This window comes from Pelophylax lessonae, assembly GCF_965119305.1.
Source record: "Pelophylax lessonae genome assembly, chromosome: 4".
NCBI lineage: Eukaryota > Metazoa > Chordata > Amphibia > Anura > Ranidae > Pelophylax > Pelophylax lessonae.
Window position 1 is genome coordinate 614,971,070 of NC_138771.1, and position 24,200 is coordinate 614,995,269.

The 24,200-nt window shown below is 44.0% G+C and overlaps 1 protein-coding gene across 1 annotated transcript in view; it reads left to right on the forward strand.

The window, feature by feature from the left end:
* The window catches only part of LOC309552834 (A.superbus venom factor 1-like), a gene marked incomplete at its 5' end in the record, with an annotated part of 218,648 nt that extends 210,323 nt beyond the window's left edge, over positions 1–8,325 (forward strand). Inside the window, 2 exons of the mRNA XM_082253743.1 lie at positions 4,984–5,119; positions 8,025–8,325. Of these exons, the coding sequence (XP_082109869.1) occupies positions 4,984–5,119; positions 8,025–8,166 (278 nt within the window). The 3' untranslated portion in view covers positions 8,167–8,325. The remainder of the gene's footprint in view (positions 1–4,983; positions 5,120–8,024) is intronic.
* Between the last annotated feature and the right edge of the window lie 15,875 nt (positions 8,326–24,200).

Here is a 24,200-nt window from a genome sequence, read left to right on the forward strand (position 1 = left end):
CAGTCTGCACCTCATCCAATCAATCTAGAGGACATCCCACATGTATGGTATATGCAGAGTTACATTGGTCCAAGCTGGCCCAATGTAACTGTAAAGTATGCCATAGCTGAAATCCCATCTTTATTTTGACTCACCCATAGACTACATTGTATTTCAACAAAAAAAAAAAAAGACATTTCAATAAATGTTGGGAAAAAGAAAACCCTGAATCTCTCTCACCCCTAATATAGACTAGCTAGTAGTATTTTCTCCAAATAATAAACAATTAAGTAAAACTCTTTGCAATTAGCTAACCACATACCTTTGTTCCATTGCCTTTGTGATATGACACACAAAACATACATGGTGACCCAAAAACCACCCTATTTCCAACAGCAATACTAGTTACTGCACATTCACAGTAAATGTGTTTTGAAACCAATAAACACAAAAATGAAAATATTGAAGCTTACAAGTGCTTAGATGTAGTGACTGCATTAGTTTTCTTTTTCCAAACTTTATTTTCCTATATTTTCACCTGGTGATCCTACCAGTAGCATACTTTCTGTCCTAGGGTGACCAAGCTCAGTCATTGCAGTGCATCTATGGAGAAGCAGCATTGTCATCCTAGAACAAGGGTCTTCAATCTATGGCCCTCCAGTTGTTCAGGAACTACAATTCCCATCATGCCTAGTCATGTATGTGAATGTCAGAGTTTTACAATGCCTCGTGGGATTTGTAGGTCCATAACAGCTGGAGGGCCGTAGTTTGAGGATTCCTGTCCTAGAACAAAACTGCAGAATACCTCTCTTATCCTTTGCATAGTTGGGTGTGGTTTTGGAGTTCTCAGAGATAGCTGAGAACAATGTAACTAATCAGCAGATGCAAAGAGCACAGAGACTGCATTTCTGACAAGATTAACCTTCCTAGCAGTATTCCCGAGTGTGGCTCAGGGTTAAATTTCAGTGCCAAAAGCGGTAACCCTGAGCCACACTCGGGGTACCGCTAGGAAGATAGCTGGATCCTGGTAGAGGGGTTACTTAACTTGTCACCGGGATCTAGCGATGTATCCCGGCGGTGTGCGGCGGCGGATCTTCCTCCCGATGCTCTGTGTGCCCCAGCTTCCGTCTCTCCTGCGACGTGACGTTTGCAGGGGGGTGGAACTGGCAAGAAATTCAAAAGTAAAACACACCAGACACACTGATACATTGTAAAATGAAATACATTCACATTCGTTTGCTCCCCAGTTCCCTTTCCTGCAGTTTTACTGTACTTTATATATATATATATATATATATATACCGTATATACTCGAGTATAAGCCGACTTTTTCAGCACATTTTTTATGCTGAAAAAGCACCCCCTCGGCTTATACTCGAGTGAGAAAAAAATTTAAATGGGGAAATGCCAGGAACGATCAGGAATGACTGGGGATGACTTTTAATCTCACCCCCGACCCCCCCGCCCCGCATCCGCCGCCGTTAATACGGTAATATGCCAATAACATAACCCACAGCATGACTCCTCTGTAGCAGCGGAGGAGACCGTCAGCAGAGAGTCAGTGGCCCGCACGTCACACTGTGGGAGGAGCCAGTGCTGGCAGCCGCGCTGCTGAAGAAGTGAGCTGCCCGGGCTGGGAGGCACTGAGGGAACACCTTCACTTCAGCACATCAGCAGCATCCGGCACCCCAAGGTTCTTATATTATATTTAATAGTTTAATTTATATATATATTTATTATTTATGGTTGACCTGGGTTGAGAGGGGGGTTGGAGGTGCAGGCCTAATGTGAGTTGAAGGGAGGGGGGGGGGAGTGGAGGTGAGGTGAAGGCCTAATGTGGATTGAGGGGGGGGGGGTGTTGGAAGTGTAATGTATGTGCTGTAATGTACCACTAACTGACCACAACTCAAGGTTTCCTTTTTTTAATATTACATTTAATATTATATTTACAGTCATTTATTTTATAGATTTTTATTTTATTTACGATAATATTTCTCTTTATGGTTGACCTGGGTTGAGGGGGGGAGGCCAAATGTACTGTGTAATGTGCTGTGTAATGTGCTGTAATGTACTGTATAATGTACTGTAATGTAATGTGTTGTAATGCATAGGTGCGTCTCTGGTGCAGTGCTGCATTTCCCACCCTAGGCTTATACTCGAGTCAATCATTTTTCCCATTTTTTTGTGGTAAAATTAGGGACCTCGGCTTATATTCGGGTCGGCTTATACTCGAGTATATACGGTATATATATATATATATATATATATATATATATATATATATATATATACATACATACATACATACTTTAACTTATTTATAGTTATTTATTATATTATAATTTATGATTTTGTGTTTCAAACTTTATCATACCCAAGATGTTATAAAGAAGAATGCACAGTAAAAAAAAAAAAATCATATATAAATAGTTGGTTTGGGCTGCTCATTCTTAAGAATAACATGCAAAATAATGGTACCGCTTTCAGCACCTAAAATCGGAAAGAATCATACCGCCAGGGAGGTTAATGGGTATTGTTTGCACTTGTCAAATTAATCACATTTTATGGTATTTTTAACAGACCAAAAAGGGACCAAATAAGAGAAGGTCATTGTTAGTATACTGACCTTGCCAAGGTTGGCGTGCCACTATTCAAAATTTATTGGGCAGCTAGATTGTAGGCAGAACTAGGCTCTGACTGTAAGGCCCCTTTCACACATACGGTCCGTTCAGTTCATCAGTTCAGTCATGTTTTTTTGTCTTCAGTCAACGTCCATTTTCATCTCAGTTCATATCCATTTTTCAAGCTTTTTTCGTCAGTTGTCATCCGTTGTCATCCGTTTTTCATCCGTTGTCATCCGTTTTTCATCTGTTGTCACTAGTTTTTCATCTGTTGTCATCCGTTTTTCATCCGATCCGTTTTTTTGACGGATGAAAAATAGGGCATTTATCTGTTCAAAAAAATAGACAATGAGAGAAGAGGATGAAAACGGATGATTATCCATTGTCATCCGTTTTTTACATAGAGATACATTGATGTCCGTTTTTAATCCGTCAAAGGATGGATGAAAAACGGACAAACGGACAGCATGTGTGAAAGGGGCCTTATAGTTTTCAGCCTTGTTGGGTTTCTCCTAAGCCTAGAGCATTGTTGTTTGTGCCTGATTTGGGGATTGTGTCCCAGCAAATAGAGAAGATTCAATGTTATAGGTTATGAATATTTTCTTTCACCTTGGCTAATCACTAGGAGGTTTATTGCCTGTGATGTGGGCTGAGGAGGGAGATACAAATTCAGAGAACCCTTTTAAAGATTCTTTCCCTCCAGGCTTTACCTGGAGAGCACGTGAGTCCAGGGACCCAGCTTTTGCCTCCTAGACTTGTCTTGGAAAAGAGGTCCACTGTGAGGCGTCTTTTTAAAAAGGAACCAAAGCCTGTAAAAAAAATATATATTTTTGGTTCCTGCAAAGTAAATGCATAATGTGCTAGTATGCAACGCACTTACCTGCAAACAAAGCCCGCATCGTCACCGCTGAAGGTTGCATCCATCTTCGTCCGTCTTCCTTCCGGGTATGCGGACTCCGGCTGTGCTCCTGCAAGGAGCCGTTTAACACTCTCAGGCACGCATTCAATAGTAAATTGGAATATAAGGATAAAAAAAATAAGGACTTTGGCGTACGTAGCATAACTGACACCCAGGCCTGTTCTATACAACACTTTTCAGTAATAAAAAAGAAGGAATTATAGTAATGGCTGGAAAAGATGATGAAACATTTTGTATTATCTCACATTTGTGGTCAGTGGAGAAGGTCCCTTATAAACTGTTGGTCTGTGAAATGCCCCCTTACATTGGTGTCCAGTGGGGATAAGCCCTATTACGTTGTTGGTCACCAGGAGAAGAAGCCTTTTACACTGGTGATCATTGGGAGAAGGGCCCCTGTACAATGGTGGTCAGAGAGAAAAAAAAAAAAGCTCCCTGGGGGTTAGTGCAAAGAATTGTTCTTTCATTGGTGTTCAGTTCGAAAAAGAGACCCATTACACTGGTCAGTGGAAAGAATGCTAATTACAATGGTGGTCAGTGGGAAGAATGTCCCAAACTATGGTGGCCAGTGGGAAGAATGTTCATTACAATGGTGATCAGTGGGAAGAAGGCTTCTTACACTGGTGGTCAATGGAAAGAATGCTTTGTACATTGATGGTTAGTGGGAAGAATGCCCTCTTACAGATAGCTAAAAAGGTCATTGATGTCAATGGTTACTTATATGAGAGTCCAAAAATGGTCATTGCTCAAAGAACCCCTAGCAACCTCTGGGAGAACCTTGGTTAAGCAAGACTTATACCTCTCTCCCCTGGAAATTGAGCCTAAAAGATCTGCAAGCAAAGACTGACAACATGGACCTTAGTCATTTGGTTGCTACTGGTGGGTCATTTAGTAATCTGAAGCAGCTGTAGGCAAGGTCATCAAAAGCAGGGCTAGGAGGGCCCTTTAAACTCACCTTAGGGGGTCTTTGCTACTTTTAAGTTTTACATTACATACACTTGTATGTACTACACATACCATCCATGCTATATCCATGCTTCAAAGATGACCATCTTCGGCTGCTTTCCCACAATGGTAGCTATGGCCTCAAAAATGTTGAACAGTAATATTTCCAAAAAATGCTTAATGTTTAATGAAAAGAGCACCAAGAATATTCAAGATTTACCAAATTGATTTACAAAGGCAAATAGACTGTGCACTTGTGCACTCTGCATTAGCAGTTGCTCCAGAGCTTAGTAAATGAGGGGAAGCTCTGCTGACTTCCATAATCCAATCATGTGCAAGCAAAACGCTTTTTTTTTTCCTTGCGCATGATTGGGTACTCTTTTCAAAGTGAACCTTTACCTCATTTACTAAGCTCTTGATCAACTGCTCTTGCAGGGTGCAACTGCTCTTGCAAAGTGCCCAAGCTATTTGCCTTTAGTAAATCAACCCCTAAAATGTTTTTGTTTTTTTTTTACTTTCTAGCTGCTGATGAAGTATCTCAAGGGTGGAAACGTAATTTTCTGAATCACAAAACTTGTCAAGGTTTTCTGAAGTTGGAGAAGGGAAGAGATTACTTTATCTGGGGTAAAAATGAGGATCTCTTGAGTCTGCCATCTGTGTAAGTCTCAATGCTGAGGTTTTTCCATCTACTATTAGCTTTGTGCTAAATACAGTAAGGGGTTGATTGCACTTGATAGCATAGTTGTACTCTGCAAGTGCAGTTGCTCCAGGGCTTACTAAATGACCAGAAGCCCTGCTGACTTCCATCATCTAATCATGTGTAAGCAAAAATGCTGTTTTTTTTTTTTTTTTTTTAATTTTCCTTGCAAGTGATTGGTTCTTCTTTGAAAATTGAAACGATACTTCATTTACTAAGTTCTGGAGCAATTGCACTGCTGGAGTACAACTGCACTTTGCAAAATTCACATTCTTTTTGCTTTTAGTAAATCAACCCCCTATGTTTCTGTATGACCCAGTAGTGGGCATTTTTTTTAAAACCTAGTATTACTATAAATGTTACCAGTCATGATTGAACTTATCCAATAAATTAAAGTGAGGTTAAAGGCACAAAATAAAAAGAGAAATAAAAAAAAACAAACATGTGATACTTACCTGCTCTGTGCAGTGGTTTTGCACAAAGCCGCCCCCCAATCCTCCACTTCTCGGGGTCCCCCGCCAGCGATTCTGGCCCCTCCCTCCTGTCAAGTGCCCCTAGAGCAAGCAGCTTGCAATGGGGGCACCTAAGCAGGCACGCTCCCAAGCCACCACACTGCGTGTCCATTCAGACACAGAGCCATGTCTCGACACTGCCCCCACTCTCTCCTCATTGGCTCACCAGCTGTGATTGACAGCAGCGGGAGCCAATGAGGAGGCAGAGTCCCCAGAGAGATGAGACACTCGTGCACATTGCTGAATCATGATGGAGCTCATTTAAGCAATAGAATGCATGAAGGTAAAAAAATTTCAGATTTTAGAATCACTTTAAATATTAACTTTTATATGTATAACCTTATGTTGGTTTACAGTATTTGTCTGCAGATGCCTTTGTAATTAAAGTAACTAACTGCCACCTCTGGTGTGTGAGTAAGGCCGGCCATAATTACCGTACTCAATTTCCCCTTACACACATTTGATGTGGATGGGGAAAGCTTCCATGTTGAGCCTTTGTATTCTGACAGCGCTGAGACTTCCCTACCATTAGAATACACTGATCAGTGCTGCTGACTATACCCGGTGGCACTGATGAAGAGGGGAAAATCCAACAGACTGCTTGTACAGAAGCTGATCAGTAGATCAATTTCTGTACAACCAGCCTGCCCATACATGGTTCAAAATTTGGCTGGTTCCTGCTAAACCGGAGGCATTTTGATCCATTTGTGGCCGGCTTTAGTGCCCTTTCAGCTACCTGACCTCATGCAGATAACACATAGTGATTGATTTACTCTTGTGCACTTCCGAAGAGAAAACAATCAGCTTGTAGATTTTTTACTGCCAAAGCTCAATTGAACAAGCTGAAGTTGCAAGTTGATTGGCTACCATGCACAGCTGCACCAGATTTTGCACTCTCCAGTTTTACTAAATCAACCCCGTACTGTCCCCCAGCTCCTGAGTGTTCATAACACCATCAAACTATAGAGGTATGTAGATATTTATATTCTACATTATATTTCTTTGGCATTCTGCTGTTTGATGTTGCTAATATGCACTTGGCAACTGTGAAGCAGAATGTGTTATAGCAAATGTGATGCAAGAACTATGAGCACTTACCTCTGACCAGTGGAGACTGGTGCATTGGGGGTGCAGGGGCGCCACCCCCCCTATCCATGCGTCCAGCCCCCTAATCTATATGCGGGGCGCCGAATGCATGGAGTTCAATGGGGCTTTTTTTTTTAACCATGTGATTAGAGCCAGAGGCTCTAATAGGCTAAAAAAAAGGGTGGGCTCGGGGCGCAGAGCACTGCACCCCGAGCCCCCCAGTTGTGTGAAAATAGCAAATGAAAATGCGCTATTGTCACATGGATCCTCTTCCTGGCCAATAAGGAAGCAGGGTCTGAGACCCGTTTCCCGATTGGCCGAAAGGAGAAGCCATGCCATTAAGGAGGATGGAGGAGATGCAGAAGACAGGGGGAAGAAGCCAAAGCCGCCATCGCCTGCTGCTGCAGATGTCCAGGCAGGGTGAGTGAGCCGGGTCCTGTCCTGCCCCCTGCCATGGTCCTGTCCTGCCCCCTGCTGTGGTCCTGTCCTGCTGTGGTCCGGGGGGGGGGTATGGTGTGCGGCCTGGTGTGGTCCGGGTGGGGGATGTATGGTGCAGTCCATCTGACGCCCCCCCCCCGGCCCATGAAGCACCAGCCACCACTGCCTCTGACCCTCAAACACAGAAGTCAGACAAGGATAGTAAATGTAAATAAAAATTCAGAAGTGGACCTGCATGGTTGTGTAAAAAAAAAGAGCATCTTTTGAAGTGATACTAAATTACTCTTCGACAGATTCCACCTCCAAGTAATCTCTTCAAGCCACTACTGTAGATGTTCTCAGTCTTCCAGGTTATGTGATGCAAAGAGTGGCACTGATGTCATCCCATCCTATCAGAGCTCTTCTCTGCATCAATAACTTCACACCACGGGAGAAGGAGTAACTCTTTACTTCCTCTGAAGAAGACCCTGCAGTATTATGTTACTAGCCTGAAGACAGTACTAGAAGGTGAGTATAGGGAAACAAAAGCATAAAGTACTGCCTGTTCCATTGAACAGCACCTTTGTTCCAACTTCTTGTCGACCAGAGGTAGGTAATTTAATTTTTGTCCAGTAACCTTTGTTCCAAAGCTTCCTTACAGTTGTGGGAAAAAGAAAATTGAAAAACTGTACAGCTATATATATATATATATATATATATATATATATATATATATATATATAATATAGAATTAAGCACAAAATGTCCTGTCCCTAATAATCCCTCCCTGGAAACAAATGCATTAATTTTCTTATTCTCCATCACTTTTTTTTGTTGTTTTCTTCCTGCAGATATTCCTATATTATAGGCAAAGACACGTGGTTTGAATGGTTCCCAAACCCAAATGATTGCCAGAATCCTAAATATTCTCATCTCTGTGAAAAAGCCCAGCAACTTGAAGAAGATCTTGACTTTAAAGGATGTATGCTATGAATGATCTATACTTTTCATAAATGTGGAGTTTATTGTTAGCTGAAATACTATGGTATATTCTAACAAAAATTACATTGTTGCAGTGTAAGATCGGAATAGTGAAATAATGTCACATAGGTATCTATCAGTATCGTTATATTAAATAAAAATAATTGAAGATACAGTTGGGGCTGTTGTTTGTCTCAAATATAATTTCACCCATGACCAAAATGTTCAAACAAAACTGAAGATTATTATAGTTTTTTAAGTATACCATTTCAGCCTTAGATTCAAGACTCTAAACAAACATTCAAAGGATAATTTGAGTCACCAGTTTTCAACCAGAGAAATGCCCCCCACCAACAACTGTTTAACAGACTCTACAAACCCAAGATATGAAAATTCTCTCAATTAAAAAAAAAAAAAAACGAAAAAGAAAGAAGAAATTGTCTCCTATTTTAACTATACTATACATCTAGCATCCTCCTCTAGTTAGGCTGCTAGGTTAAATTTAGTTCTTGGCTTTATTGTAGTGAATGGCGCAGTGATTGATTGTTTTGGTATGTTCAGGGTTTCCTGAGCAGAAAGTTTGATTCCTCCAAACTGCCTCTGAAAGATGTTTCCAGAGTATAGGGCAGGGAGATTCAAATGATTAGTAAGAATAATTATGATGCCCCTGCCAATCCCTAGAAGAAGGGGTCTAGAAGGTAGCTGGGGCAGAAATAAATGTTTGGGAAGCCTTTAACAGTTTTTTTTTCCCTCCAGGGAGGGTTGGGTCTGCTGACCGTGGAAGCAGCCCTACGGAGACAACCTGTCTATTTCCATTGGCCCCTCTGGGAGTAAGCGCTGCATACATATTCTCATTTATTGTACAAAAATATACCCCCATGGTAATCTAAAATACCATATTCTAAAAACACTCTTCTTTAATGCCCATGGGTAATTACCATCACTAAGGTGGCAACCTATTTATTGAGCATGAAGGAGAGGTGTTTTTAGAGTGTAGTACTTTAAATTATCATAGTTTTTAAAGGTATATTGTGGAAATACATAATAAGAATATGTATAATTAATTAATTTCTTCTTTCCTTCTTTTATTTTTGGTTGAGAAAATTTTAAAATGTTTTTTCTGAGTCTGTTAAAGAGTTGTTGGTGGGGAGCATGTACATTTTTGATTTTTATAAACCCAATGACCTATAAACCTCAACATATTCTGCAAAGATTATCAGATCTGCTTTCCAGAGGAGTTTATATTCATATTAACCAATTTAGGACCGGAGGATTTTCCTGCTTAATGTCCAGGCCACTTTTTGCCCATTGGCACTGCGCGACTTTAACTGACAATTGCGCGGTCATGCAAACAAAATTTACGTCCTTTTTTCCCACAAACAGAGCTTTCTTTTGGTGTTATTTGATCACCTCCACACTTTTCATTTTTTGCAATATTAATAAAAAAAGAGCAACAATTTTGCAAAAAAATTGACATTTTCTACTTTGACAGTTAAAAATGATCCAATATATTCAATTTTTGTCATATATTTAGGCCAAAATGTATTTAGCTACATGTCTTTGACAAAAACATTCTCAATGAGCTTATTTTTAACCACTTTAAGATCGGAAGATTTTACCCCATTCCTGACCAGGCCATATTTTGCGATTCGGCACAGCGTTACATTAACGGACAATTGCACAGTCGTGCGATGCTGTACCCAAATTAAATTTATGTCCTTTCTTTTCCCCACAAATAGAGCTTTCTTTTGGTGGTATTTGATCACCTGTGTGATTTTTAATTTTTGAAAAAAAGAGCGACAATTTAGAAAAAATATAAACAATATTTTTCACATTCTGATATATAACATTCCCTCAAAAAAATTTATAAATCAACTTTTTTTAACATTTTAGGCCAATTTGTTTTCTGCTACATATTTTTGGTAAAAAAAAATCACAATAAGCGTATTTTGATTGGTTTGCGCAAAAGTTATTTTGTTTACTAACTACAGGAAAGATTCATCATTTTTATTGTTTATTTTTTTTACTAGTAATGGCGGCGATCTGCAATTTTTTTTGCAGGACTGCTACATTGCGGTGGACAGTTTGGACCCCTAACTGACATTTTTGACACTTTTGGGGGGACCAGTGACATTACTACAGTAATCAGTGCTATAAATATGCACTGTTACTGTAATAATGGCACTGGCAGGGAAGGGGTTAACACTGTTGGTGATCAAGGGGTTAAATGTATGCCTCATGCTTACTGACGTGTGTGGGGGGAGGGTATTGTGTGACACAGACACAGATCGCAGGTTCAGCTATGCTGAATCCTGTAATCTGTCCCTGCCTGGCACAGAGGAGATCCGCCCGCTTTGTTTACACAACCGGGCAGATTTCCTCACTCTGTCCCCGACGATCGGGGAAGAGCGGCAGTGATCGCCGCCTCTCCTCCCCTGGCCCGACTCCCGCTGTGTCCGAATATGCGCGCAGCCGAGAGATCTACGTTTCTGGACCCAGGAGAGCCACTCTGCTGCAGTAGACTCAATGTGAGTGGTCGGCAAGTGGTTAATGTTCTAATTAATAAGTTAGGATTTGTTGGGTAAGTAAAGGGCTGCCCTAAATGAACCAAGTTTAGCACTTCTCCTGCAGGAGCCACTTGGTAATTTTGGTTCTCTGTTCTGCACCTTGACTCCAAGAACAACCTCAGCCCCTCTGATACATCTGGTTAAATGGAAGTTACTTCAAGCACATATAAGAACACAAGTATATTTACCTTTTACTTGGCTGTGAATTAGCACCAGGAAATAGACACAATTTGGTGGTAAATAAACTTTGGTAAATTAATGTATTGATACGGGTTTGAATAAACAGAGTATAATTACTATGCCAAGGTAACTTAGAACTGAGTTCTGTACCACTAGACAGGGATTAACACATGAATCAGCAAAGGCAGCAATAAACATTGTGTATAAGCATTAACTACAATGTGAATAATAATACTGTAACTAATCTAGAGGGCACACTAAGAGAATTTCGATGATATGATACAATGTCCCCTGAGAAGTACCTCTTAGCATAAGCAATAGGTAATGGTCTTTGTGTAGCTGCTGTAAAGGGGAAGTATTGAGTGCGCTACATACCCTAAGTCAGGAAAGGAGTTCTGGCGTTGTATGCATGGCCTGGCCAGCGCAGTGCCTTTTCTTTAAAGGATACTAGTAATGTTTTGCTGTTTTTAGATAGATCGATAGATAGATAGATAGATAGATAGATAGATAGATAGATAGATAGATAGATAGATAGATAGATAGATAGATAGATAGATAGATAGATAGATAGATAGATAGATAGATAGATAGATAGATAGATAGATAGATAGATAGATAGATAGATAGATAGATAGATAGATAGATAGATAGATAGATAGATAGATAGATAGATAGAGATAGATAGTGATGAGCCAGAAAACAGGAGAAAAGTTTGTTCAAAACAGTCAGTGCAACTCACCTGGCCTGTGTGCCACGTGGATCCCAATCAAGCATCCCAGGAGTCACCTATATCCCGACCACCACCCACAGCCACGGATACCCCTCAAGCAAAGGACCTCCGCTGGCTCAGCAGTACCATTCTATCTTTATTGGTCCCGTGAGTACATAGGAAGCACCTAGACACTCTGACACCAATGTCCGTTAACATATTATCACTAAATGCCAACGGCTTGAACCACAGGGCCAAATGAGCATCATTATGGTGTACGGCCATCAAGCATTCACCCCTTATTGTGTGTGTCCAGGAAACACATTTTTTGGAGTCCCACGAACCTGTGTGCACTCACAAAGACTTCCCTACTGTTCTCACAGCCTCCGGCTCTAAGAAGAGGAAGGGGGTTCTGGTTGCTATACACAAAACATTGCACTTCCAGCTTACCACAAGCATTAAAGACCCCTTCGGCAGGTACCTTATCGTTGTATGCTCCATTGGAGGCTGTAATGTGACATTAGCTGCCATATACACCCCTTACGTTCACCAAATCAGATTTTTGAATTGCACCATCAAAAAAATCCGCTTGGTGCAAAAGGGTCCCTTGATACTATGCGGGGACTTCAATCTACCTCCCGACAGATCTATGGACACCTCTACCCGACACACTAGACACCAACCGTCATTACAAGGATTCATGCACCGGAATGACCTTTATGATGTCTGGAGATGTCACCACCCATCTGACCGAGATTATTCCCATCACTCATCTGTCCACAATACGTATTCTCGTAATGATGTTATTTTGGTGTACGTTTAGTAACCGGTGTTAAATGGGTGTTAAGCGGTGTTAGGCTTTATCACAGAGAATCAAGGTGATAATTTCCTAAGACGTGTTTAGTAAACCGTGTTAACTAAGGTAGGAACCAAATATCACGTCTCTTCACCTTACGGTGTTGTCTCTGTGATAACTACAGTGTTAGTATAGGAATGTACCTGTTTAGTAACCCGTGTTAGCTCAGAAGAGTCTTAAAACCAGTGTAAACTTGGTGTTAAATCTCCTGAATTTAACACCTAGTCAGACCAGGTGTTAAGGCCTTTTTTTCAGTGTAGAAGAGGAATTTTACTGCTCATTGTGGTCAGTAAGTGCTTCAGGATAACACTATTGTAGAGTGCAGGGTATGTGTTCATCTAGAACCCTGTGTCTGCAGCACTCACATATCATGCATTTATAATGGCAGAGCAGAGTGGACATCTGTGCTGAGAAAGGAGAGCAGTAGACCTCAATGACAGAGAGGTTCATATTTCTTACTGCATGAGACCGCTATCTTAAGCCAGTCATACATGGACGGAAATTTGGCTGGTTCAGCCCGGAGCAACTGAAATTCCATCAATGTATGGGCAGGCTGGTTGTACAGAAGTTGAGTGGTAGATGGACTTCTGTACAACCAGCCTGTCGGGGTTTTCCCCGATCAATTAGTGCTGCCAGCTATAGCCTGCATTACTGATCAGTATTCTGACAGAGGGGAAGTATCCCTGTGGTCAGAACACAATAGCTCAGTGGAAATAATTCCCCAGTCCACATAAATGGAATGTGTGAATGGGTGAATCAAGTCATTTTTTTGTTTAATTCGGTGGTTGAAAAAAAAATATATATATTAATGTATGCCTTAGCATGTCTGATGCTTGGCAGCTGACACATAGGATTGATATGTACTTTTAAGGGCCGATTCACACCATGCCAGCACATGAATCACACAGAAATGCACTGTGAGTTCCTGTGCAATCAGAAGGCATGCAAAATGCATTCCATTTGTGATCTGCAGTGGGTGTCAATAGAAAGGTAATGACACCCCAAATGTAGGTTGGAAATGCAGTGTGTTTGCCCGCACTGGATCGCACAGTACTTTTGTACCATGCGATATGGTTACAGTGCGGTTTAAAAAGTAGTGCATGCACTACTTTTGGTGCAGCGTAGTGCGATTTTAGCCCATTCAGGGCCGGTTCATACTATGCCTACACATGCATCGCACAGAAATGAGCTGTGCATTCCTATGGGATTTGCATGTGGTTCTATGCAGTGCGATTTCAGCCCATTTGTTTTGAATGGGCTAAAATCGCACCACGCTGCACCAAAAGTAATGCATTCACTACTTTTTAAAACGCACTGTAATCAGATCTTTTGTACCATGCAGTCCAGTGCGGGCAGGTGTGTGAAAATACAATGCGTTTGCAACCTGTGTTTGGGGTGTCATTAACTTTCTATTGACACCTACTGCAAATCGCAAATGGAGTACATTGTGCATGCAGTCTTAATCGCATAGGAATGCACAGTATATTTCTGTGCGATTCATGTGTGGGCATCGTGGGAACCAGCCCTAAAAGAGAAAAAGAAATGTGTCTGGAAATGAATGCAGTTAGCTAAGGTGGGAGGGAGGGCAGGGTAATATTAAAAAAAAATCTTTATTATTTTAATAAAGGTGTGTATAGATTTTAAATGTGTTTTTTTTTATTGGCTATATTTTAACCCCATAACTCAGTTCTAAGGGTTAACTTATGATCCTTTAGGGTGGAGGATGGTGGAGGAATAGTAGTTTTAAAAAAATAATATATGTAAATTTATATTTTAGAATATTAGTCAGGGTGTGTATGTGCTTTTACATGTGTTTATTTTTTCATTTTTCAACAGCTCTGAGAAACATTCAATGTTCCTTTACTGTGGATCATAGGTTTTCACACACAGGATTTCTGCTGTGCAGCTAGTTAAACCTTCCCCACTCTCTAACACGGTGCTAACACACTGATAGCTAACACCGCTTATCACCGAGCTGGAGTCAACACAACACAGTTTACTAAACAGCCTCACAGCCGGTGTTAAAATTGGCAGTGTTAGAGCGTGTTAGGAGAACGGTGATAATGCAAGAATTAACGCCGGTTACTAAACGTACACCTAAATCTGATAAAATGTTCCTCCAGAGAGCAGAGGACTCAGAGATAGGCCCCATTACGTGGTTAGACCACGCACCCATAACTGTATGGTTCACCCTATCCCCTAAAACGAATGCCCAGAAACCGTGGCGAGCGAGGGCAAATATTTTGAAAATTCCAGAAAACGCTGACTTCCTTCACAAAACACTATCAGAATTCTTCCACAACAATGTGGGCTCGGTATCGGAGTCCGCGACTTTCTGGAGCACGCACAAAGCGTTCAGTAGAGGTGTATTAATACAAATGTTGCATACGACTAATAAAAAACGCTCGCAACACATAGACAGATTGACAAATGACATTAAACGTATAGAATCCTTAAATCAATTAGCTCCAACTGCCGAATTAAATAGTAAACTACTCTCACTAAGACAGGAGCTCAGGTCACACCTACTGGTAACATACGAGAGGAACCTCAGGAAAACCAGGGCTAATTACTACGCCACTAGCAGCAAGGCGGGCAAACTATTGGCTGCCAAACTAAAGGGCCATCGTATTCAAACTAAAATTAAAGATATCATACACCCGACCACGGGAGAATCATTGCAAGACCCCAGAGACATAGCGAAGGCCTTTAGTAGCTATTATAGCTTACTGTACAATCTGAAAACTGCCCTGGATGCCCCTCCCACCCCAGACCTGATCAACAAATTTTTAGATTCCTTTGACCTCCCCTCACTCACCACAGACCAATCGGAATGTCTGAACTCCCCATTCACACTGGAAGAAATATGCGCTACCATCGACTCACTGCCCATGGGGAAATCCCCCGGTCCGGATGGCCTCATTAATGAATATTATAAGGCACTGAAACCTCTCCTAGCCCCTCACCTCACATATTTATTCAATGAGGTCGCTCTGTCTTCTACCTTCCCAACCCAAATGCTTAGGACCGCTGTCATAACTATCCCAAAGCCCGGCAAAGCACCAAATGCCTATCTTACCTTCCCTTATCCACAAAGACCAGACTGGCTTCACAAAGGGTAGACAATCGGCAGACGCCACCAGAAGGCTTATTAATGTTATTCATGCGGCAACCCTCACCAGAATGCCTTCTCTGCTCCTTTCACTGAATACAGAGAAGGCGTTTGACAGGGTGCACTGGGGGTATCTACATGAAGTGCTTAAACGGTTTGGCATTGAAGGGAGATTACTTTCAGCAATCGTAGCTTTATATTCCCACCCGTCTGCCCAAGTCCTTACGGACAACCTGTTATCGGACCCATTTGATATCACTAACGGGACAAGACAGGGGTGCCCACTAGCCCCCCTTATCTTTAGTCTAGCAACCGAACCACTAGCTCAAAAGATCCGTTCTGATCCACAGATTACAGGAATTAAGATTTCATGCAAACTTTATCCCATTCAAGGCCCAGCTGACAAAGAACTGCAGTTTCTGTCCAGGTTTGAATTAACGTGGTCAGGACTAGGGATGATCGAACGGTTCGGGTCGACCATCGGTTCGACCCGAACATTGGCTGTTCGAGGTTCGGCCGAATTTAGAACTTTTTGCCCAAAAAGTTCGGAATTCGGCAACCAGAACTTACCAAAATGCAATGGTTCAGGAAATGGGCTTTAAAAGAATGTGATTGGACCAGAACCATTAGTAAAAGCCAATTGAGGGGCAGGAGAATGCTAGGAATGTGATTGGAGTGACTAGGGGGTCCCTAGACCAATCATTAGTGAATACGCCCCCCAGTATATAAGATAGCCCCGGCAAATTCCTAACATTGTAATACAGGAACATGGAAGAGAATGGAAGCAGTTCTGTTAAATTGGCTTCAAAAGTGTCATTTAGCATTTATTAGTGTGAGGAAAGGGATATCTAGTGTAGTTAGAGTGCTCTTTTACACTTTAGTTAGATGCAAAAAATTAGTTTCTGTAGGGAAAGTGTTAAGTGCCAGGGTGACCGTAATGTAGTGTAGGGTGAACTGACAGTGACTGCTATGGCAGGGTGACCAAACCCTTCCATGTCAGGGTGACCGCAATAGAGAAAAGCTAGTTGCTCTCAAGCCACTTTCGCTGCTGCAGGGATATGGCTTCTCACCGGTCAGCTTTCTTTATGCTGCAGGCGTTGCTAGTGCTTTTTTGATCACATGTTTGGAGTCAGGCATGACATCTGAACATGTCTATAGGGGTATATATACACACCCATGTCTGTATATATACTACACCTGCACATATATAGGTGTTAAAGGAGCAGAACACTATAATTTTGCTGGTTACGCTCCCAACACCTATATATGTGTAAGTGTAATATACATATCAGTGTGTGTGTATATATATATACCCCTATACAGAAGTTCAGATGTTTTGCCTGCCTCCGAAGAACCCAAAAAAAATGCCCAAAAAAATGCCTGCAAGAACAAACCTGGGCATTTTTTTGGGCATTTTTTTGGGGTTCTTTGGAGGCAGGCAAAACATCTGAACTTCTGTATAGGGGTATATATATATACACAAACTTATATGTATATATACCCATACACATATATATAGGTGTTAAAGGAGCAGAACACTATACTTGCGCTAATTAAATAATTTGAACTAATATGGCTAGGCTCCTAACACCTACAGTATATATGTGTAAATGTAAAATACATATCAGTGTGTGTGTATATATATACACCCCTATACAGAAGTTCAGATGTTTTGCCTGCCTTCAAAGAACCCCAAAAAATGCCCAAAAAAACGCTAGCGTCAAAAGAAAAACGCCCAGGTGTGTTGTTGCAGGCATTTTTGGGGGGTTTTTTGGAGGCAGGCAAAACATCTGAACTTGTGTAGAGTGGTATATATACACACATACTTGCATGTATTTTTACACTTGCACATATATAGATGTTATAGTAGCAGAAATATATGCTTGCGCTAATTAAATAATTAACATTAATATGCTCCTATAACACCTATATATGTTTAAGTGTAAAAATACATGCAAGTATGTGTGTATATATACCACTCTACACAAGTTCAGTTGTTTTGCCTGCCTCCAAAAACCCCCAAAAAATGCCTGCAACAACACACCTGGGCGTTTTTTTTTTTTTTTTTTTGTCGCTAGCGTTTTTTTTGGGCATTTTTTTGGGTTCTTTGGAGACAGGCAAAACATCTGAACGTCTGTATAGGGGTATATATATATACACACACACTGATATGTATTTTACATTTACACATATATAGGTGTGTTAGGAGCCTAGCCATATTAGTTCAAATTATTTAATTAGCGCAAGTATAGTGTTCTGCTCCTTTAACACCTATATATGTGCAGGTGTATATATACAGACATGGGTGTATGTGTATATATATATACCTCTATAGACATGTTCAGATGTCATGCCTGACTCCAAACATGTCCTCAAAAAAGCACTATTAACGCCTGCAGCAAAAAAAAAAATGCTGACGGCAGCGGAGCCATATTGGTGCTCTGAAAGTGACAAAATACAAACAATCTCTTTTTTTCTGGTTCTGGACATGCTACAGAGCTGAAACTTCACAGGGACACTTTTTTTTTTTTTCAAAACAATTTATTGAAAAATAAGTAAAGAGCATTACATGAAATGAACGCCATATAAAAGCAAAGAATACATAATACACTTGAAAATAGCACATTCCAATATAAAATGTACAATACAGAAAAACGACAGATGCATAACAGTTTATAAACAGTAGGTGAGGGGAAAATCACCTCAACAAATGTAATAAGCAAAAGACACCTTGAGCTGCCCCAATGGAGTAGGGCATAGCAAGGGACACAGGCTGGGCATGTGGAGGCACTTCGGAGAAGGCCATAAGGAGCTACAAGAAGCAAGTGTCACTTATAGAGAGGACCAAACTCAACGTCCTCCCACTATACAGGAGTTAACAAACACACTCAGGAGGGGGGAGTAGGTGGGAGGGGGGAATGAAGCTACTAGGCATAATATGTCAAGACGTTCGCAGGAAGTGTGGGGAGTGCTCGCTAATTGGCACAACCAACCAGCAGAGAGCATAGAGGACAAGGGGGGGGGGGTATCGCATAGCAGGGGGTGAGTAGGAGGGAGGGAAATGGAGGGAGGGGTAGGGGGGGAAGAGAGAAAGAAGAAGAAAAAAAAAAAAAAAGGGGGGGGGGGTGTGAGGGCCAACAGACACACACAAAACGAATACACACCACAACACCAGGGGGGGGGGAGAAGTAAACACAGGCAAGGCAGGTGGTAGCAAGAGAGGCCAGTATCAGGAAGGGGTCAGCAGGAAATGGCACTGCGGTCAACGGCTGAGCGTAGAAAATTCCGGGGTGCTGATAAAGTGCAGCCAGCATGCCCATTTTTTGTGATATGTGGCAGGAGGGTCATGGGCTATATGAATGAGTTCTTCCATCTCCGCTATATTGGACACCCTGCAAAGCCATTGTTTGATAGTCGGGGGTAGCGGGGAGTTCCATAACACTGGGATACATTGCCGGGCCGCGTTGAGCATGTGAACCGCCAAGGACTTCGTGTAAGAGGCGTGTGAGGCAGGGGTATGATGTAGAAGGAATTGAGCTGGTGTGAATTCCAAGGCATACGTGGTAACCTGTGTGGTTATCCTATGCACTTCCCGCCAGAAGGAGGACAATTGCGGGCAAGACCAAAAAACATGGAGAAGGGATCCAGCATCAGAGGAGCACCTCCAACAAGTGGGGGGATAGAAGGGAAAATCTTATGCAGAACCGTCGGGGTACGGTACCACCGGGATACAAGTTTGTATCCATTCTCTTGAGTAGACACATTCCTGGAGCACTTGTGATTCTTGATAAAGATTTGTTCCCAGTCCTCTTCCGAGAACGAGCAGGATAATTCCTCTTCCCAGGCGGTGCACCTTTTACGTACAGCTTGACCTGATTGCGAAAAGAGAAGAGAATGAGTGATCGAAACAAGTTTGCGAAGGGGGCCCTCTTGTTGGCAAAGATCATCAAATGGGGACGGAGAGTCCGTACACGGAAATCTGCGAGTGAAGGACAAAACAAAGTGGCTCAAGAGAAGAAAGGCCCAAGGCGGGATAGGGGGGCAATTGGTCTTCTGAGCAATAGAAGCGACCGGGTAGAGCTGCCTGCCATCACTGAGGTGGTGGATACGCAAATGAGCATCAGGCCAGTGCTCCGCAAGGTAAGTGCGGGACATTCCCAAAGGGAAATCAGGGTTTAATCTGATTGGGGTCATAGGGCCCAAAGGCGCCGAAACCACCGTCGTTTCACACGCCCGTCGAAAGGTACGGAGTGTCGAACTGATCAGAGGATGCTGCAGCAGATCAGGCGGAACCAAGGACGTCTTGATCCACGGAATCGATGCCAGGTCAAGAGAAGTAAAACCATCTTCGATGGTGACCCAATCTTTAAAGGTTTTATGGACATTCCAGTCAACGATTCTGGTGAGATGACAGGCGATGTGGTAGTTGCGGATGTCAGGGAGCCCAATGCCCCCTTTATGTTTAGGTAGGGACAAAAGTTCATAGTGAATGCGAGGTCGCTTGTGTTGCCAGAGGAAGTCCGTCGTCAATTGTTTGTAGGTGCGGAAAAATGGTTTTGGGATAGACACCGGGATGGTTTGAAGGACATAGAGTATCCTGGGCAAGATGTTCATCTTGAGAACCGCCGCTCGTCCGAACCAAGATATTGGGAGCTTGGTCCAGACGGACAAGTCGGTCTTGATGTGGGCAAGAATCGGGGGGAAGTTGCGGATAAACAGACGAAGGTCGGAGGGGAGCTGAATCCCCAAATACGTTATCGAGTCGCTTTGCCAAACGAAAGGGAAGTTGTCCCGACAGTGTTGTACTGCCGACGGGGGTAGCGTCACATTCAAGGCGGAGGATTTTGAAAAATTTTTTGGGAGATTGGACAAAAGAGTAAATTGTCAGAATTCCTTCATAATCGCGGGGAGGGAGGTAACGTGTTCCATAAGGAATAGGAGGAGGGTGTCCGCGTAGGCGGCCACCTTATATTCTGCCCCCGCGAAACGCACGCCGCAAATGGTTGCATTATTTCTGATGCTATTGAGGAAGGGCTCCAGGGTGAGTACAAAGAGGATTGGGGATAAAGGGCACGCCTGCCTGGTCCCATTACCAATGGGGAAGGCATCCGACAGGGTATCATTAACCCGAACACGGGCCCGTGGCTTCGCATAGAGAGACATAATAAAATTGAGAATGCGACGACCAAGGCCCCATGCCGTCAGGGTCGCCTCCATGTAGTCCCAAGAGACCCTGTCGAATGCCTTCTCCGCATCCAGCGATAGGAGGAAACCGCGTTGTTTGGTCGTAGAGAGAGCATGGTGAAGGTTGATCGCCTTGATGGTATTATTATATAAAGCCCACCTGGTCTGGATGAATACCCTTGGAAAGGAGTGGGAGAAGCCTGTTCGCCAAGACTTTGGCAAAAAGTTTCACGTCCACATTTAACAGTGATATCGGTCGGTAACTGGAAGGGGAGGAGGAGTCCTTCCCTTCCTTAGGTATGACTACAATGTGGGCCTCAAGCATGCAGGGGGGCAGTGAGGTTTCTGGGGAGAGGGAGTTGAACGCCGTCAAAAAGGGGGGGGACAAGACATCGGGAAAGGACTTATAATACGCGACCGGGAGACCATCGGGTCCAGGACTTTTGTTGGGTTTCATTTGCTTAAGGGCAGTAGTCCATTCAAGTGGAGAAATAGGGGCATCCAGGGTGGAGCTAAAATCCTGGGAAACCGCTCGAGGCAAGTTCCGGGCCAGAAAATCCGCGAGGACACGGGGTCTAGTAGCCGGATTTGGAGAGGATGATGAGTCAGCTCCTGGCAGGTTATAGAGCTGACGGTAGAAGCGTTCAAATTCCCCCGCAATATCGCGGTTGTTCGTCACCTTCGCCCCAGAAGGGGAGTGGAGGTGGTGAACCACCGTTTTGGCCTTCCTAGCGTGTAAGGCCCGAGCGAGAAGACGGCCGCTTTTGTTGCCGTATTCGTAGAAAAGATTCTGCGACAAGAGGAAGCTCCTGCGCGTCCTCCTGTCCAATTCGGCTTGAAGGCCCTCGCGAGCCTCCGTGAGAGCCGCGAGGGCACTCTGTGCCAAGGACCGCTTGTGCGTCCGTTCCAGTGCAGAGATTCGGGATAAAAAGTCTGCGACGGTCGCTTCCCGTTGCTTCCGCAGGGCCGAGGAGAGGGCCATGAGCTTGCCTCTGATCACGCATTTGTGGGCAGCCCATTGAATCAGCGGATAAGTGTCGGGGGTAGCATTGTCACGAAAGTAATCCCGAAGGGTAGAACGTATTTCAGAAAGTCTAGCCGCGTCGCTCAGTAGAGAGGAGTCAAGCCGCCATACACGGTCGCGAGGAGTACAGAGAGGTAGCGATAAGGTCATAGTGACCGGGCTGTGATCCGATAAGACAGCCGGTTCGAGGAAAGAATGTGTGAGGTACGGAAGAGCCTCCTGGGAGAGGAACAGGTAATCTATTCGAGAGTACTTACAATGGAGCGGAGAGAAAAAGGTATAATCTTTGTCCCTTGCATGCAAGGTGCGCGAAGAGTCGTGGAGTTGTAGGGACTGCAAACTCAGTCGTATCTGTTTCAAAACCCTGTAAGGAAGGCAGGAGGTGCCGGAGGAAGTGTCTAGCAAGGGGTCCAGGGGGACGTTGAAGTCACCCCCAAGAATCAGAGCTCCCCTCTGAAACGGGATCAGCTCCGAAGCGACTTTCCTAAAGAAAGTGAATTGGGAGGAGTTCGGGCTGTATACTGCAGCCAAGGTAATCTGAAAATCGTGCAGAGAACCCTTCAGAAAGAGATAGCGGCCATCGGGGTCTGCTAGAGAGTCCGTAATGGATAGTGGTAACGATTTAGCCACAAGGATCGAAACCCCTTTGGTACGCGAGTCAGGTGAAGGGGCATGAAATACAGTGGGGTAATATTTATTATAGCATCGAGGTACGGAGTCCGAGCGAAAGTGGGTCTCCTGAAGGAGGACCACATCCGCCCGGAGCCTACGCAAATGTGTCAAGATCGAAGAGCGCTTTTGGGGCGTATTAAGGCCCTTAACATTCAAGGATACGATTTTTAAAGTTTGGGTGTCAGAGCGGGCCGAATGGGGACGAGGCATCTTGCAAGACTCCAGAGGGGAGACAGGCACAAGGACGGACGACGGGGAGGACGGCGGACAATCGATGAAGACAAACAGCAAACAGACAAGCAAGTAAAAAAAAAAAAAAAACCCCGGGGGGGGGGGGTTAAGGAGAGGGAGGGTCCGGAAGGTTGAAAGGGTAAGGTAGTAAATCCGCGGGTGTTAGTAGACCTGCTACGGCACCTGACAAGGAAAGGGGAGAGTAGGGGGGAAGATAGCAGATGTCAGTCGGGAGAGGGTAATTCCTCTACCGTTGGGGAGAGTGGAAGGTAGGAAGACCAAAAATGGAAGTCAGCACCAAGCACCTGTAGGGCCATTGTAAGCTGTAAAGGGTAGCTGAATCACAGCAAGAAATTGGATGGAGTGGGGAGAGGTAGACTGGGGTAATTAAACAGGAGAGCCCAGGTAAACGGGGGAGGGACCAGGAGCGGGGACCGGTGGGCAAACACCAGGGGATAGGAGGTAGACAGTAGTCTTGGAGGCGGCAGTAGGCAAACTCAGGAGGGGAGTGTAGAGCAGCGAGCGGATGGGCCATAGAGTAAGGGCATAGTTGGGGAGGGTCAAGCAGGGCGCATGGAGTAGGGAGATGACGCCTCGGGGAGGCAGCAGGCAGCCTCAGGGGGGGAAATGGGAGAGGAGGGGGGAGTGAGGAGGGAGGGAGAGGAAAGGAAAAACAAAAATAAGGGGGGGGAGGGTAGGACGAGAGAAAGGAGGGGGGGAGGGGGGGTAAAAAAGGGGGGGGAAGGGGGGAAGGGAGAGGGAAGGTCGATAAAGGGGGAGAGGATGGGGAGGGAAAGGGGGGGAGGGGGGAGGGAAAAGGGGAGGGGGGGAGGGGGAGAAGGGGAGGGGAAAGAAGGGGGGGAAGGTAGATACAGGGGAAGGTAGAGGATGGGAGGGGGGAAAGGGGGGAGAGGGGGGGAAAGGGGGAGGGGAGGGGAGGGGGAAAGAAGGGGGAGGAGGGGGGGAAGGGAAAGAAGGGGTGAAGGGAGAGAAGGGGGGAGGGGGGGATAAGGGCGGCAGGAATCCACAGTGTAGGTACCAATAGGAAGGTTCAGTGTAAAGGGATGAGGAAGCCCAATAAAGCAATGAGAACACATTCCGTCTAGACATCAGGGCGGCCCCTTGGCACGCAACGTAATGGCAGTGGGCGTGCAATATAACAGACCTGAGCAAGTCAGAGAAACATCAGTACAAGGGTTAACCATAACCTGCTATACCGGCGAGTGCTGTCCAGCAACAGATGGGGGTACGGCTAAAAAGGGCCAAAAGAAAAGGAGAAGTGAACAAAAACAATGTTCAAAAAAAATAAACAAGTGAACATGGATCATGGAACATCTTCAATCCACCTCCATCTATTATTGGCAGCCTAGATCAGCAATTAAGACCACAGAGCCGGTCAGAGGAGACCTAAGCAGCTGCATGAACAACCGTGTGTAGAGAGTGAAGGGGCTGGACCGAACTGCGCCCCGCCCCCTGGCCAAGCCACCACGGTAATTCGCGGCCCCTAGCAG